At 40.0% G+C, this 17,691-nt stretch overlaps 3 protein-coding genes across 3 annotated transcripts in view; 2 read left to right on the forward strand and 1 right to left on the reverse strand.

The window, feature by feature from the left end:
* Window positions 1-17,691, forward strand: part of cspg4 (chondroitin sulfate proteoglycan 4) — an 87,844-nt gene that overhangs the window by 60,422 nt on the left and 9,731 nt on the right. Inside the window, exons 6-8 of the mRNA XM_011475870.4 lie at window positions 8,251-8,427; window positions 15,919-16,117; window positions 17,194-17,325. Of these exons, the coding sequence (XP_011474172.1) occupies window positions 8,251-8,427; window positions 15,919-16,117; window positions 17,194-17,325 (508 nt within the window). The remainder of the gene's footprint in view (window positions 1-8,250; window positions 8,428-15,918; window positions 16,118-17,193; window positions 17,326-17,691) is intronic.
* On the forward strand, window positions 1,509-3,890 carry LOC144992543 (uncharacterized). Its single transcript, XM_078949266.1, has 2 exons — window positions 1,509-2,018; window positions 2,723-3,890. Exons 1-2 carry the CDS (start codon window positions 1,601-1,603, stop codon window positions 3,721-3,723), a joined length of 1,419 nt encoding a protein of 472 aa, XP_078805392.1. The 5' UTR covers window positions 1,509-1,600; the 3' UTR covers window positions 3,724-3,890.
* Window positions 3,879-6,126, reverse strand: LOC144992544 (uncharacterized). Its single transcript, XM_078949267.1, has 4 exons — window positions 5,951-6,126; window positions 5,359-5,550; window positions 5,135-5,231; window positions 3,879-4,967 (listed from the first exon to the last, which is right to left on the reverse strand). The coding sequence occupies exons 1-4, from the start codon at window positions 5,981-5,983 to the stop codon at window positions 4,024-4,026; spliced, it is 1,266 nt and encodes a 421-aa protein (XP_078805393.1). The 5' UTR covers window positions 5,984-6,126; the 3' UTR covers window positions 3,879-4,023.

Consider the following 17,691-nt stretch of genomic DNA (forward strand, 5'->3'; position numbering starts at 1 on the left):
AGCCAAAATTTAAAAACCTGTCATTTTCTAGGACATGGTTTCTGCAGATGGACTGTAGTTCATTAGAAATTGCCCTCTAAGCTGTGGGCAGGACTGTTGGCACGGAGTTTGCATTCCTTCATTTCCCATAATCCTTTTGTTTTCACTCTTTTAATCTAGCTTACAGCCCCTCATAACTCTAACCTAACATTACTGGTGCAACAACAAAAATGGCCAGCTACATTGGAGCAATCCAGCTATACAGTTTTGAGCCAGTTGCCAGCTCAAACGAGGAAAATGAAGATGTACATGGATCTAGTCATTTACAAGTCAATGGATTAGAATGGATAGGAGCAGGGACCGTGATTCCTTTCAATTGTAAAGTATACGTAACAACAACAAGATTTTTTAAACTGCATTTCTTCATCTTAATTCGTTTTACTTTAGTTTATCTGTGTAGCTTGGCTTTCACAGTCAGTAAGGCAAGGCACCAGGCCTATGGGTGGTTGAATCTGACTTTTTTCCCATTGTTCCCTTATTCATTATTGAATGGAAACAAAGATCTGATTACGATCAAAGATTTATGTAAATGTAGCAACTGGACCCATTCTGCACAGGAGACAGAGAGGACATTGATTAAGAAAGTCTTCAGCCAATCAGAATGCAGATCAGCCAACACATGTAGCCTTCTGTATCTGCACTGTCCCTTTAACCCAGTGCTTCTCAATTATTTTTTGCCAGGCCCCCCCTAGGAAAAGAAAATGTTTCGCGCCCCCCCTGACCCCCCCCCCCCCCCCACACACACACACACACACACAGACACACTCGCGCGGTGACAATACATCAGGTCAGTATCTATAAAATTTGTATACCTAAAATTGTATCTTTTAACACTAACAAAAGAAAAAAGCAAAATAAATCCACTTTCAACAAATATTAACTTTATTTAGCCACAGAAACCCTGTTCTAGTCTAAAACAGAAAAGAAGCTGAAAGTACCTGAAATAAAAAAAATCTGTCATTCCTTATTTAAACTAGAAACATTTTGACCAACTGAACCATTTGATGCTGAAAAAAATAATTCAATCAATAAATAATATTAAATCTAAATTGATCTGAAACATTAACACAGCAGCACCAATATATTTAACGTTTTTAGTCTGAAGAAATAGGTAAAAACGTGCTGATTTTTTTTTTCTAAATGACGGATTGTTTATTTCTGATCTCATAAAAGTGCAGCTGTTTTCCTGCATTACCTGCTGTCTTTATGTCTGTCTGACACCAACTAAACCACAGGCAGACAAAGAAAACATGGATGGAAAATAAAGACACGTCATCAAAATGTCTACAATAGTTCATAAAGAATGACATTGTTAGCATGAGCTTAGGAATCTAAGGGCAGCGGTGATCTTGGGCAACAGGCAGCGGTAGCAGTGGTCCGCGTGCCCCGATTCCCCTGGCAGACAGGGCCCACACCACCCCTCCCCTTTCGTTCTCACTCGCGCAGCCGCGGACAGACAGAACAGACAATAGACCTTTTTCACACTTCCGCATTTTTCGACCGGAAATACGTCAATGACGTGTAAAAGAACTTCCTGTTAGCATAGCGGCAGATACGAAAAATGGCAGAGTCAAAGAATCGGAGTTTCTGTTGTGTTCCTGGCTGTTCGTCATCCAACCAAAAACAACCCTACCTTTCATTTCATTCTTTTCCTGTGGATCCAAACCTGAAAACGAAATGGATACAGGCGATTCGAAGAGATGAAGGGCATAGTTTTACTGTAAAAACAGGTAGCACCTTTGTCTGCAGCCGGCACTTCGCTCCGGAAGATTACAGTGGTGGCTGCGTCGTTCGTCGCCTGAAGAGTGGTGTTGTCCCGAGCCTATTCCCTTGGAACAACTTTACTGCTCCTTTGAGAAGGGAGTCAGTGTATGACAGAACTTCCAAACGGCAGTCTATGCAGCTGTGCTGTGCAGATAGCGACATTGAAGCTAAGGCAGTAAAGATGGATCACGACTACGTGTCACACCCACCTGCAGGTAAGGTTGTTCATAATGATTTGTTTAGTTAACGCTAGTCAACTATGTGTACCGTTATTGGATAAATGCGTTTGATCAAATTAATGTTTATAATATAAGCTGTTCACAAAATTCAACTAACGTTAGCCTACTACATCTGTAACATAGTCTCATGCTGTCTAGCTAGCTGTAAGGAGCCAGAGATGAGCAGTAGGGGAGAGTGGGGCACAACCTAACGCTTTTTAACTGTTTCTATTTTTGTAAACCTACTTTGGGTTTAGAGTATTTATTTTTCCCCCAAATTAATTTTTTAATATGACCATATTAAAGTTTAAAATGTAGTATGATGTAATAAAAAATATACAAGAAATCTTAAAATATAAGTGTTAATATAAAATAACGCAATTTTAAAAAAACTTAAACAATTTATTGATGTGGTAGTTAGTAAACACATTAAGTTTCATCATGCTATACATGCATGTGTGGAAGTATTTAAAACAAGTGTTACAACTGGCCCTGTGTTAGGTTATGTCCTGCTCTCCCCTATTTTAATTACATGTATTTGATTACTTTTGAGTATTTTGTGATTTGTATTTTCCTTAACAAAGATAAATGAAATGTAATTTGTAATAAATACTTAAAATACTTTTTGAAACATAATTGTGTTGTGTTGAAAGGTAGCATAAATATGTTAAGACTGGTTTTTAATTTCTTTATCTTTACAGGTGCTCTGGACGAGGCTTTGGATTACATCCACGATTTAGAAGCCAAGTTGCAAAACACTGGTCTACCACCCCCTACTCTCTTCAGCCGGTACTGTGCATCAGACGACCAAATACGTTTCTACACCAAATTTCCATCAGAGAGTGTTTTTACTATTTTTTGGGAGTCGATTGCACCATCTGCACATAGACTGGTGTACTGGACCAAAGCACAGAGGGCGGGTGAGGAATGCTGCGAAGAGCCCAGCCCACCACGCATCATGCCATTAATAGATGAGTTCTTGATGTACTCTATGCGGGTTGCTGTTGGCATGAAGGAGCAGCTCATTGCTGACATGTTTAATGTGAGCGTTGCCAGGGTTAGCAGGGTTACCATCACCTGGGCCAATTATCTCTTTATGATGCTCAGCTCACTTCCCATCTGGATAAGCAGGGAAAAGGTTAAGTCAATTATGCCCCTTAAATTCCAGAGGTACTGTCCCAATGTTAGAGTGATACTAGACTGCACAGAAATTGCCCTGGAGACAGCCTCATCCCTGACTTTACAGTCAGAAACATTTTCATCTTACAAAAACAGGACGACATTGAAAGGGCTAATTGGAGTTGCTCCCAATGGTTTGGTGACATTCATCTCACCCCTGTACACTGGGTGCATCTCAGATAAGGAGATCACCAGGATCAGTGGAGTCCTTCCCTTGCTGGAGCCAGGAGATGATGTCATGGCAGACAAAGGGTTCCTCATTCAAGACCTCCTTACTGACATTGGATGTAAGCTCGTCATTCCACCTTTCAAGCGTTCCGCTCAATTCAGCAAGGAGGAAACGGAACAAACACAAGCCATTGCCCGCCTCAGGATTATAGTGGAAAGAGTGATCGGTAGAATAAAATCCTTTCACATCTGGGACTCTCCCGTGCCGCTCACACTGATTGGCAGCGTGAATCAGATCTGGCTAAACTGCTGTGTTTTGGCAAATTATCAAGGACCTTTTTGTTTTGAAGATTGAATGTTTGATATGTAAATTATGTATAATGTGTAAATAGTATGTAAATAATTTAGTGTTCCCACATGTTCTTAAAAATCTAATTAAATTGTTATCTTAATATTTTTTATGTTGAAATGTGACTTTGACTTCACAAAAAAATTGAACAAATAAAACAATTTTGTTCAAAATTGTGCCTCATTTAATTTTTTGCTATGACATCAACTGATTAATAAAAGCTAAATAACAAACATTTACAATAAAAATAACATTACAGATCATCAACAGTAAGACAGAAGGCTGAACTGATTGTTAAATACAAGATTATTGTAATTCAAGGTATGCATTCATGTATGTGCCATAATAATATAAATCCAATTTCTCTTTCATTTCTGCTATGAATGAGTCAACACGCCAAATTCTTTCCACAGTTATCGTTGATAGGGTATCTGTAACAAAATCACACCATGTCAGTCCTGTGATTGCCAGCTGGCCCTGAACCTGCCAATAGTACTTATGTGAACGCCTCAGACTGGCGTGGCCTTCCTGCACCTTGAGGTGAGCAACCTGTGATGGATCATTTTTTGTGCTGCTCTTCACCTCAACCAAGCCAAAAGGAGGCGACTCTGAAGGGTCATACACACGACCGTCTGGACTGGCCCCGAGATGTGGTGCGTCAGGGTGAATGAAAAATCCTGCTGGTAAAACGTTAACTCTCAAAAGTGCAGCATAGTTTGCCAGCACTTCAGACTCCACTAGGAGACCACGCTTCATTGCAGCTGTTTGCTTTGTGGAGCCTCTGATCATCCGAATAGCTGCAGACTCCAGCTCTGCACGACACGCCCGACTACAACAAGCATCCCAAAATAGACTAGCGGTCAGCCTTGGTCGCCGTAGCTGTGTCCACGCAGGACATTTGGATTGCTGCTGAGTTTCTTTTGCTATCTCGCAGGACAGCTGTGGTGACACTTCTAGAGACTGGAGATGCATTAACTGATGCAAGGTCGGGACGAAATGCAACCTGGGAAAAGTGTGCTGCATCACAGGAAGGGAGGGAAATTCTGGAGCCATGTGGTGTAGGAGGAGGTCACTCGACTTCTTGGGTGGACAGTGATAGGACATGGGGGATCCACGAGGGACAGACCCAAATATGGATGGCGACAGCTCCATTTCAGAAACCCCATCCAATACAACAGCCATGAGAGATTGGGGCTGCACCTGGCTTAATTTGCTTCCAGATGCCATCATATCTGGATCTGGCAGTGGTCCTACACAAGACAAACACAAGATTATTGGTCACACAAAAGAAAAGAGATGAGTGCATAACTACAACTAAATTTTATTCATTATACCTGCAGTAACCACAAGTTGGTTAGTCATTACATTAAAAAAAACTTAACTTGCTCACAAAGCAACAAAAAGTTAAATTATTCACCTGTATATGCCTTGTACAGTGTGGACCTCAGACCTTCCCGACCAACGGTTTTGGGCTTTTGCACCACCAGCTCACTAACAGGTTCAGGATGGATTCCCTTATAAGTAAAAGGCAAAAAGCAATTAGTCTGTAGTCACTACTGGGGGTGTTTTTATAATAATTTACAGTTGTTATGGATACACATCAGTTCTTGAATCATAATGACAATTTGATCACAAACCTACCTGTGTTCTTGGTCTGTGCCATCTTTGCAAGCCACTCGTGCAGGCCAGGGGGGGTGGAACTGCCTGCAGACCCAGCTGTGAATAATGTGCGGTCTGGTACAGGATGGCAACTAGGTGATTGCAGAATCCTTTACCAGCCGCACAACTGCAGGAGAAAGCCTTCAGGTTGGCACTTTCTGCATCCAGTGATATCTAGACACAATAAATTAAATAGGTTACAATTAAGTTATTCTTATGTTGCTATGTCAATGTTCATTATAACATGAAACTATAACTTTCCGTAGGGTGACCAGATTTGAGTGTGTAAAAAAGAGGAGTAAAGTGAGTTTGTAAGATATTTCATCGAGAGTAATTGGTGTGCAGAGCTGCATGCATAAAGCAAATGTGTTCACATTTCATCTATGTTCAATGTTATTTTATTATATAAGTATCAAAAAAGCGGACATGTCCAGGAAAAGAGTACATCTGGTCACCCTAATTTCAGTAAAATAATAGTAAGTGAAGAAAGTGCCGCAACCGCAGCAAGAACAAGAACAAACACGCCAGAACGGGCAACTTTTGCCAACCGGCATACTGTCTTTTATAGTCAAACCTCCAGTTTGTGAGGCTCCTCACTCTTTCTCATTGACCTGAAGCATCTACCTCTCACTACCACCTGTCCCTGGAGTATATTTGATACTACAACAAAACATTACGTGTTATCTCACATAGAAAAATACACAATTTTACAATAATGTCAGTAACATTTCATATTAACATGGTACAGCTTCACCAAATTACTGGTTGTTATGTTAATCTCATGCATTCGCACTTAAACACACACAAAATATTCACTGCCATGTGTTATACCTTATATTACAAATTCACAACACCTAAGATTAAAAGTTGATGTACAGATTTATACCGGTGATGATGCGGCTATGCTATGGCTAAGCTAGCTAAAGCTTACCTTGGTAATTGTGGATAAACTCTTCATGGAACAATTTATACCCCTTGTCCAATTTGCTCCCTTTAGTGGACGAATGCATCTCCACACTCTTCACCACATCGGCGCTGGTGAACTTCGGAAGACAAATCAGGCTCGTCGAAAACACTAGTCTAGCTGCCATTTCTCCGCCAACAAAGCACAAACAAAGCACAAACCGGAACTGGTTTTACACGTTGATGACGTATTTCCGGTTTTTGCGAAAAAGGTCTATAGGAACCGAATAGTGGACCAGATTATTTTCCAAGCACTGAGCCGCTGTCACCGCTGCCCCCACGTTAAATTTGCGCACCGGACAAACCTGTGCCTAAAACCGCCACCACCGCGCGCCCCCCCTGGCATCGCTTCGTGCCCCCCCCGGGGGCGCGCCCCACTATTTGAGAAGCACTGCTTTAACCACAAAAAAATAGCAGGGTGTTGATTTTATTTGTCAGTCTATAACTCTTGTACTTAGTTTTCATTTTGTGGTTGAAAACAAAATAAATAAATAAAAACCTTGATGCCTGTATTTATTTACAGCAATGAAAAAATTTTAGATTTATGTTTTTGCTTTCAGGTGGATGCTAAACTAAGGTCATTTTGGAGCCAAAGCGGTTTGATGCTTATTTTCATTCACAGGCATCAATGGGCCAACATTCTCAAAAAAATATTAAAAGATATAAACAAAAGAAATGCGCTTTTTATGTTTTATCTTGATACCAAGTCACATCACTGTACAACAGTTTTACTACAGAGATCATGTCTTAGCCACATAGTTCTTCTAAATATGTAAAATAGCTTTAAAGTTATTGGAGAGAGACATTTATTAAGGTTATGTTACAACATCACCATAAACATTGACAGTGAACAATGTCAACATAAATATTGATCAAAATTAACCGGAAAAGGTGTCGGGTGAAGCCAAGGCTTGTTGGATGTTGCTGTGTTTAAAAAATACTTGAGTTTCTGTAAAATGTGTACAGATTTGGACAATTTAGAGAGAACATGTGTTATGTGTGGTTTCCATGATAATTTATGATTCAAAATTACTCCAAGAAATTTTGAAAAGGAAGCTGTGATTTATTACAAACCTAAATACTTCACACTTAACTACCCCCCGACAACTAAAATGTTACTTTTTTGTTTCTTAAATCTAGTTTTTACTGCCAAGCAAAAACCAGAACTATGAATAACCTAGATGTCGTGCTAAGCTAGCTGAAGCTAGACGTTTGGCTAATTTTATATTTTTAACAAACTGCTATGAGTGGTATTTAACTTCTCATATAACCTCAGGTAGCAAAGAAAAACAACACACTTTATAGAGTGATTTTAAAGCTAAGAGTTTAAAAGAAAACAGCTGCTCTGTTAATGCTAATGTACGTCTTTTGTTCAGGACTGATATTATGGCCAACAATAGGTAATTGTTGTAGCTGACTACTTATGTTTTATTATTATTTCAGAAGGTAAACCACAATTGCTAAATGCTATGTGTAACTACAGTGAGCTAAAGTTTCTGCAGCAATTAAGTGTTGTATTTTATTGTGGTAAGGAGTTTAACAGGAAACCCATTTTCAAAGATCAAAGCAGCAGAGGTCAGGGAAATGTTTATTCTAGTCAATTAGAGGACTGACTAAAAAAAATACTGTTTACTGCACAGCCAACCAAAAGCATTTGTTTCTCTGATAATCTTCTACATGCTTTACTAAACTTAACATATGTGGTCTCAAAGTTCCTCCAGAGCCAAGAAATCCAATTAGTGTTTTTACTGTCTGTGCAAAAACGTCTCTGTTGAGGTAAAATTGGCACATTACAACTTCAAAATGAAAAGAAGTAGAACTTTTTTTTAACCTTTGGAGGCATCTTCAACATGGTTGAGTCCACTAAGGCCTGATTTAAAAACTAACAGGCTTTATTTTTGCCTCTCACAGATAATGTCTGGAGATATATTCTACCTCCATGACAGCAGTGAGACCACAGAAGACAGTTTCACCGTCACCGCCTCCTGTCCTGAGATTCGACGCAGGAGCCACCCGGTCACCATCACAGTCACTATCATTCCCGTCAACAGCGAGCCGCCCATACTGATCCGCAACACTGGCCTGGAGGTAAAGCTTTTCTCTCCCAGTCCTCTAAACTTGATCTCACAATACAGGAAGTCATGCCAGAATGTTTGTGTTTTTCTTTCTGATTTTAGAAATTGTGACAGCAGAGGTGATCAATGGTTTCAGCTCAATTTTGATTTCCCACAAAACAAAACTATGAAAAGGACCGGATGAAGCACAGTTGTGTTGTTTTCTGACTGAACTCTGACTGAACTCTGCAGGCATTGCTCATGTCCACACTGAACATTCTCACATGTCATGAATCCTGCATAAACCAAGGTTTACATTCTGTTCCTGCAGTGTTGGAAATAGGCATGTTTTTACTTGAACATTGAATTCTGCAGACATCACACTTATTAAACATTTTGAATTAAAAACTAAGAACAGTTTAAGACCAGAGCTTTAGCTCCAGTTTTGACATTATCGTGACTCTTCAACTGTTTACCCAATTAACGTTAAAAAAAAAAAAACAGTCAAGTGCTTACGCAGTCAACGTTAATCAGCTGACTAGGTCACGGAGGACAGCATTTTTGCGATGCTATGTAACACTTCAGTAATCTGTTTTATGTTGGTAAAAAGCAGATATGAAAAGCCGTTTTTATCAGAGTCACAATCAGCGGATTCACGTTGACAGTCGAAGTACTGCAGGGGGATATCCAGGCAAATATGTACAGGATAGGCAGGTGGTTCACAGGAAATATCAAAGTCGTATACATTTTTCACTAGGGGCATGCTGCAAGCAACAATTTGTAGCAAACACTCAAACAACACACAAGGATAAATCAGGGTGAACTAGGTGAACCCCATTAGTGCAGGTGATTACCCTGTTGATTGCAGACTGTTTAAAATGAGGAAGTTTGTGTTGGTGTGGACATACTATTGGCATCTTACGGACACTTTCGTATAATGTGCACTGATTGAGCGTGTGCCATGTGGCGGTCAATTAGGACCCAGTACTCGTACGTTACTAACGACTGGAGTGTAGCGTGAAGGGCACCGTACAACAGCATCATCCCCCGTACGTCATAAGTGCCCACTAACTAACTAAGTGCGTAAGTATAACTTACATTATACTTCACGATGCACTTACCACATGCGGTACAATGGTACGTTCCATTTTAGGTGGCTGCATAAGACTCAAGAAAACTGCAAGACACACCTGCAAGATGCAGTCACTCTTCTCAACAACCCTCTACAGGCCCAGAAAACACCCGTACAGCCTGAGTACATATGCAAATGACTGAGACATTAGGTGTCGCCAGCAACATCTTTGGGGTATAAGGGTAAAAAAATGAGAGTATATGTTTGTCGTTATTAGATCTTTTAGGGAGTTAAATCAAAGTGTCAAAGTTGCTCTTATAGTCTTTTTCTGGTAATTTGTTGATGGCCATACATTTCTCAGAATGATTTCCAGCAGATGTGAGACAGAAGTTTTGAGGGTTCAATAGAATCTTCTGTAAGAGCAGTCGGGCATTTGGGGAAAGCAGTCTGCTTACAGAACTGGAAACCAACTGTGTCATTCAGCCCTCCCTGCTCTGCCTGTGGCTCCTCGTCTCCCTAGCAACCCGTATTTTTGGAAAACCACGATCGTCGCAGAGACCGCGGCTCTCTGGCAGAGCGAAGGGGCGGCGTGCAGTCCTCTACTGCTCCTGCAGAGTGTATAGCATAGGAATATGTGGACGTGTAGCCCCCACAGGGCCTTGCAGAGCTGGAATTGATTTAAAGTAGGAAGAGAACGCATGCGGTGACCTCTGCAGCAGATGATCAGACACAATGACAAGCCAGATCGCAGTTTGGCTCAAACTGCTTGGCCCAGTTTGCATAGTACAGCTGCTCCTTCAGAGCTTACGCATGTCTGACTCGGTGCTTCTGGTTTTCCATTCATCCTTGGATGCATCTTTATTTTGAAAGTACTGCAATTTCGTTTGTCATGAAAGACACGATTTCAACAATATGCCTACTCCGGCTGACATGAAGATGAAATTTGCATGGGTTGCAGCCTTCATCATGTCATCTTCACTTCCCTAAAATTCCCTTGAGCTCCCAGCTGGACCTTGGCCTTCAACCGATAAAAAATACTAAATCTAATGCAGACCCTCATATTCAGGCCGAGACAGCGGCAAAGTGTGTCAGCCGAACACAACAGCTACTTCATTACTGCCTCAAAATGAAATATCCGTCATTGTGTCCAATGAAATTGAATTTGCAACCCATTCCTTTACTTGTTAAATGCATTGATTGTTATATAAGCCATCAATTTGCAAAGCCATTTTCAGAATACCTGCCCTAGATTGCATTGCATTTGCAAGACAGAGAGAATGCCAAGAGGGCCATCTAGTGTTGAGTGTGGAGAACTGCACTGCAGAACTATGAAATTCTGTCCACATCTACGACTTCTCAGGCAGTAAAGTAGATTTTGAATTTATTGTTAGACAAATAAAAACTGATCAAGCTTTTTTAACAGACTATATATTTATTTTTATTGATTAAAACCATTTGTGATAGTTAAAATCATTGATTTGACTTAATTTATGGATATTTTGGATTCATTTTATTTAAGTTATTATGAGAATATACATAAAAAATGTAAGAAAAAGTATTTAAAATTTGGCATTTAAATGCCTTTTTTAACAATTCAATCTCAAGGGTTTTATTAGCTATTAGATAGGCTCTAAATTTATATTTAAAATCAACTGTTTCCCATTAAAACTACAACTTTGTGATATTTTTTTGTTTGCTTGTTTATTTATTTATGAATCTCAATACCCTAAAAAAATGAAATATGAACAGGAAATTAAGAACATCTTGGTTCCTTCAACTCAAGCACCTTATGCTCCCCAGAAGACAATGGCGGGACATTTCCACTTGAGGTAATTGCAGCTTCTCCAATGCCCATAAAGAACATGTGCAGGAAGGGAAATCAGAAAGTCTATGAAGTCTTAAAAGCTCTGAGGTATCTCTGAACAGAGTATTCTTTGTATCCAGACACATTTAATCTGCAGTTTGGACATTAAACTTGATGATCCCTGGTTTGGTTAAGGTTCTCTTGGCATGTTTTCATTCTGGACTGACCAGGTTCTGTAGGATCTTGGCAATGTCTGCATCCTGCAGCATGCCTGGTGTTTAAGGGTGCTTTGAGGAGTAGGATGAAGGAGAAGAGTGCATTAAGCAGATGTCTCGTCCAGGGGATGGTGGGTGTTCTGCTAGAAGGCAAACAGATCCACTTCAAGCCTTCTTAACTGGGTCCAGAATTGGCTCTGATTGTTAGGTTAGTCTCTACTCACACACTGTAAGTGCAGCTTCACAACAAACTGTCAGGCCAGGAGAAACAAACAAAACACAACCCCGAGGAAACGGAGGATTCTACAAAGCCTAATATTGAAGAACTTGTTTTGTTTTTTTGCTGACATGATCCCATTGTAGGTTGAGTCTAAAATACCCCTCGCACATACAGTTACTCACCAAAGTTATGTGACGTTGACAGCATTTTATCTCCAAAGTGTTTGAAAAATCTAGAAGGAGGAAAGGTCGGTGGTCCAAAAAAAAAAAGCCTACATGATATTTAGATTTAATAAACATGCTTAGATCGCTGAAAAGCCCTAAAAATTGGAACTACTCAAGTACAATTTTGGATTAAAACCAACCAGGAAGAGTCTTAAATTATATTTGTCCAAGTATTGTGAAAAAAGCCTTGATCATGTGATCAGCGGATGAAGTTTAAAACCAACATGGAGGAGAATCTGATCATCTAATCGAGCATCATCTGCAAACAAAATTGACTAAAATCTATTATTTGCATAGACTTGAGTTTGTTGCTTGTTCCACGGTTAATGTGCAGCATCCAACATTTGAAACTTCTTTTTTTTTATCCATTGCAGCATATTTCAGACAAATTATGGCATTTGCAGAATTATTGCCACACTGAGCAAGAAATCATTTAGCTCTAAACGCAGTCGCGGTCTTCCAGGGGAAAAAAAGACAGCCACAGTTGAGGGTCTGTAATGATGCATTACAGCTTTGAACTGTTGATGCTGTGAGCTGCTGTGATGCAACTCAGATGGAGTGTGAAACTGAAGGGGATGTTTTACTCACTGGACTGGAAGAAAACCAAATTATACACTTCTCTATGTGCATGTTGCCGCAGACTCGCCAGGAAAAAAAAAAAGCACAAAACACTCAAAGAAGCAACATTCTGCTCTCCTTCCAACAGATCCACACATTACAGAAATGATTTTGTGGTTTGGTGTGCATATGATGAAACATAAAAGGATCAAAGTTGATTTGAGTATTTAGGATTCAACGCATCACTTCAGTTGACTGATTTATGATCTTTAAAATCAGACATTTCTGCAGACGTTTTTTCACTGATACGTGTTCAAAAAGCATCAATTGGATGTCACATATGAAACAAACATATCATCTACTCATCTAGGACACTAAATTGTACTTAGATAAAGAAAGGGTAATTTAAAACCACCTTTTCCCTAAAGTTTGTGCAAACACAAATGAGTAGTTCAAAGTTCTGAAAGGATTAACTGGAAACACGGCCATTGTGTTACAGGCTATAACCCAGAGAAAGAAGGATGGATAGATGGATGGATGGATGGATGGATGGATGGATGGATGGATGGATGGATGGATGGATGGATGGATGGATGAGTGGATGGATGGATGGACAGAATGGTGAACAGATGGAATAAGGGATAAATGAATGGATGAATGGACACGTGGGTCAGGGATGAATGGATGGAAAGATGAATGAATAAACAAATGGACTGAGGCATGAAAAGATTGGATGGTACAGTGTTTTTCAACCTTTTTTGACCCAAAGCACACTTTGTCCTTGACAAAAATCCAGCAGCACACCAGCATCCAAAAATTAAAAAAGGAGAAACTCTATAGTCTGTATTGATGTACAGTCTCTCTGCAATCTCACACACATTTTTGATAAATGTGGCAAAAAAAAGCTGGAAGTTGCTGCTGTTTTTTCTAAAAGATGTAATAAAGTTAAGTTAATTTTCAACAAAATTATTTGAAATTTTACCCGGCAGTTGTTTTTTCCTCCAGTTTATTAACATGTAATTTTATGTAACCCCACAAAAAACAAATATTCTTTCTAAACAGTGATTTATTTTTTATATTTCTTTGTTAGTGCAAAGACAACTGTTATTTTTGAACAATATGATCACAATATGTTTGATACATTTTACACAAAAAGACTAAGATTAGATGCATGTTTTCTGTAGCTACACAAAAAGTGAATATGTTGAAGTTTTATTAGTTTTTCCCTTGTCTTAATCAAAGATGAAGTCTTTGAAAACTTTAACAAAACTGTTTTCTTTTTAGATGATTAAATAGTTTCAATTTAGTTTAACTGTGTCTGTTGGTCACTTCACCTTAATCCTGTTTCTTAAATGTTGTTATTACTTCTATTTAAGTTTAACATATAAAATAATCCAGACGTTATTAGAAAAGTGTTTCAGTTAGAAAGATGACTTGAACCAAACTCTGGGATGTTTGGCTGTTAATAAACACAAACCTTGAAGGAGAACTAAACTGTTGACCTCTGATTTCATCAAGAAGATTTAAAAACTGTTTAAATGTGTGTTTGTTGTGGTTTCAAGACGTTTAACAAGACTCATTGTACGATTAGACGCTGTCACTTTAACCCTATGCATCATGGGAGATGTAGTGCGAAAACGGCCGCAGGTGGCAGACAGACTAGCGTCTCTGAGCTTCATTGTTTTGTTCACTTGTTCCACGGTCTGATACCGGATTCTGTGGAAAGCTACACCGCTAAAGACGAGCTTTAGCTGATAGTTTTGTTGGAACTGAAAGACTTTATGAGCAGAATTGGAACAAGGAAGTGAAGACTTTAACCTCTTCTGATTGGTCAGACTGCTGACGTATGATTAAGCCTCCAAGAATGATTGGTGGAGACAGTTAAAGGGGAAAACAGAGCTGAAGCTCCGGATACCTTCATTCTTATCAAAATGTCTTTAATAGAATCAAATAAACACAAAAAAAAAGTATTTTACGATCTTTCATATTTCTAACTACTCAGTGTTTTATTAGGGTCTGTTTGGATGAACACAGAGCTGATATCCTGGAGATGGAAAATGTTTTTAGATCAGTGAAAGAGAGTAATTTCCCACAGTACACCTGACTATCTCCCACAGCACAATAGTGTGCTGCAGCACACTGGTTGAAAATCACTGGGATAGACAGATACATGGAAGGCTGTATGGACATTTTAGAACTTTTTCTAGTTTTGTTTATCTAAAATCACTTTGGTTTTTTAAAGTATTTGGTTAAAGAGTAACTAAAGAACACGTTCAAATTGTACGCAATGTATAAGTTTAAATCCACATCCCAAATCTGGAACTCTGAACATTTATAAACCAGAACCTATGGGATCGTTCATCTTCAGTGAAGGAGAGCAGCTTTGAAAGCTCTGCTCTAAACCCAAGAATCAAACCCTGAAGGCGGAATTTAAACAAACAAGTCCCGTCTCCAAAAAACAAATATGTAATTTATGCTTTCAAAGAAAACAAGCCAACCCACAGATCTGTTCATGCTGAAAGAAGGACTGAGTTGTGGTACTTTAAATACCAGCAATAATTCAATATAAAACACAAAAAGTGGAATAGTGCACATTCAACCAAAGGTCAATAGCAACTGCACAGTGTGTATTTTAGACAGAGGCATAAAGTGAGAAGTTCCCTGCATGAATCTAAAGTCAAAGATGTGTCTCCTCTTGTCTTGTAATGGCATCCTCATGAGGCAGACTGGTTTGGGTGGCTGCCTAGCCTTCGTCTGTGTTCTTCACTTTTTGAGCCGCGACCTAAAAATTCCCTTTTAAGAGGCCAGAGTGGGACAGGAGAAAAGGGAAGTGCTTAGAAGAAAAAAATGACCCAAATACTAAAAGCAGGTTTATCAGAGCCTAGTTAGTAATTATAGAAACTCTCCTAGTGGCGTGGTAGGACTGTGGTTGTTATGGCACTCGCACCTCGTCATCCTGCCAGGAGCTCTTTGTCTGGAAGAAGCAGGGGGGAGGTTCTGCGAGGCCAAATGGCTCACCAGATCGATATGTTCCTCTCACTGCGCGGCATCCTCAGTTCACCCTCCCAACTGATTTCAGCTATTTTAGAATGTCTTTCTGGGGATCTGGCCCATTTCTTTCAATTAATGCTCCTTTCAGCCAGCCGACCATTAGAAGTCCATTAGAGGCCCGGCACCCGGGGAGAGTCATTCAGCCAGCGCCGCTGTGCTCCATCTTCTGATTACAGAAGCGGACAGACTGCCGCAGAGGAATAATTAACCTTTTAAATTGTTACTGTAGAGGTGGTTGTTTGTGGGATGGGCCGCCTCTTGTTTATCTTCTTCATTTGTTTATTTCTTGCCTTACTACTTCGAGCTCTTGTGTACTGATCTGGCGATCTTCTGGATAATCGGCGGTGACGCGTCCGTTCATCTCCGCCTCCTCCTTCACAGATTCGAGCCAATGACATGGTTGAAATCACCGCCAACATGTTGAGCACAGAGGACGAAGACACGCCCCCTGAGGAGCTGATCTACAACATTAAGATGCTGAGCGGTGGGAGGCTGTCCCTGATGAAGAAGTTTTGGATGGACATCAGGAATTTCTCGCAGGCTGACATTAATGAAGAAAGGGTCTTCTTCCTTGATGAGGGTGAGCTCCAGGATCAGTTTCTGAAGCTTTCTGTTACATGATTGTACATCACAGTACAGTCAATCAGCAATCTGACTGAAGAAAACACTTGGAGATGAGTGACTCACTTCATTATTCTATAAAGTATAATATATGAATCTATATTGAACCCAGAAGCCCAAAACACGCATAAACGTGCGTTTACATAAAGTTTTTATTGAAAGTGGTCACCCGAACACGTGAAATGGGAGAACATGTCATTTTAGTCCACTTGCAAAAAGGACCCTGATAATAAGAAAAGAATTTAGGTCTGTACTCAATCTGGACCAAAGAAGCTGGCCAACAAACTTTTCCAATGTCAATACGCCCGTATGTTCTCCGTGTTTCAGTTACTTCTCTGGTTTTCTCAGTCAAACATGGAAAAGCAATAAAATAACTCGTGTTGTAAACCAAGCGTAGGCCATCTATAGTTTGAATCAGTCATCGTGGTTCAAGTAAACAGATTAAACAAATACGCAGGAATGCGAGCAACTTTAAAGACACACTCCAATGAAAATGGTGTTTTTCACATTTTTATGATCATGGAGGACAGCTGTAAAGAAAATTCAGATCCAGCCTGGCTTTCTGAGTATTTCTTTTTTCAAATTGTGGTGTATAAGGAGCAGACGCAAAAATGCAGTTGAAAAAACTTGCAGTTGTTACGTAAAATCTGGCAGGCGACAAGCTCCCTGCTCCGCTCCATTCCAATGCAGCCACTTGTAGACGAATGGATACGTTACAGTCTCTGTTTTCCTCGTCTGTGCTGACATCTGGCTAAAAACTGTACGACCGGTTAGCTTCAATACACTACAAAGCACTGGTAATGTTGGGGGAGAGAGTGTAAACAAAAGGATGATGGAAAGTGAGGGCAGACTCAGAGGTAAATTTGTAAGAAGCTGCTGCTCTGCATAAGCTGTTATAGAAAACGACACAAGTTTTAGATTTTTGCTATAATCATAATGAAAAGATTACTAGGAATGCTTTGAAAATGGGTTAAACGTTAACTGCCTGTTGCAATAAATGGAGGATCCATGACTAACATCCAGTTTCTCGTGCAGATGGAGAGGCGAGCAGGTTCAGTTTCACCGTAACAGACGGCGAGCACACTTCTCCTCTCTACCAATTTGAGATCAGGGTGAAGCCCGCCACCGTCCCCCCGGTGAGACATAAAGAACTCGTCGTCTTCCCAGGTAAGAAGCCAAAATCCACAAATGTGTGACTCTGCACAAGTGATACACACCTTTAGAGTGAGGGAACAACTGCTCCCACCTGCAGGGGAGGTGGGTGGGGTGGAGTAGCTGGCGTCTTGTGGAAGGGTAATGTGAGGGTAATGTGCTGTGTGCAGAGAGGGTGGAATGAATGAAGTCAAGCATGGTGATTTGGTGGGGAAATGTCAAGTGTCTCTGGGTGAAAATTGGCTGTTTGTTGCCTGGTGGCTGCAGGAAGTGTAGTGGAGAACCTGCAGAGAGACTTAAAAAGTTACCTTGTCAGCTTCCAATAAGAACTTTAATGGATGATAACTCCATTTATTAATTTTTTAGCATAAAGCTAAAATA

Source organism: Oryzias latipes, chromosome 6, assembly GCF_053564925.1.
Source record: "Oryzias latipes strain Hd-rR chromosome 6, Olatipes_Hd-rR_3.1".
NCBI lineage: Eukaryota > Metazoa > Chordata > Actinopteri > Beloniformes > Adrianichthyidae > Oryzias > Oryzias latipes.

Bases quoted from the DNA above. Each gene is read 5' to 3' on its own strand.
- LOC144992543 (XM_078949266.1), top strand. From the start codon at position 1,601: ATGGCAGAGTCAAAGAATCGGAGTTTCTGTTGTGTTCCTGGCTGTTCG. The intron at 2,019-2,722 runs GTAAGGTTGTTC...TTATCTTTACAG, and splicing joins CGTGTCACACCCACCTGCAG to GTGCTCTGGACGAGGCTTTG.
- LOC144992544 (XM_078949267.1), bottom strand. From the start codon at position 5,983: ATGAGAAAGAGTGAGGAGCCTCACAAACTGGAG. The intron at 5,551-5,950 runs GTTTGACTATAA...TATTGTGTCTAG, and splicing joins AGGAGCCTCACAAACTGGAG to ATATCACTGGATGCAGAAAG. The intron at 5,232-5,358 runs GTAGGTTTGTGA...TTTACTTATAAG, and splicing joins GGCACAGACCAAGAACACAG to GGAATCCATCCTGAACCTGT.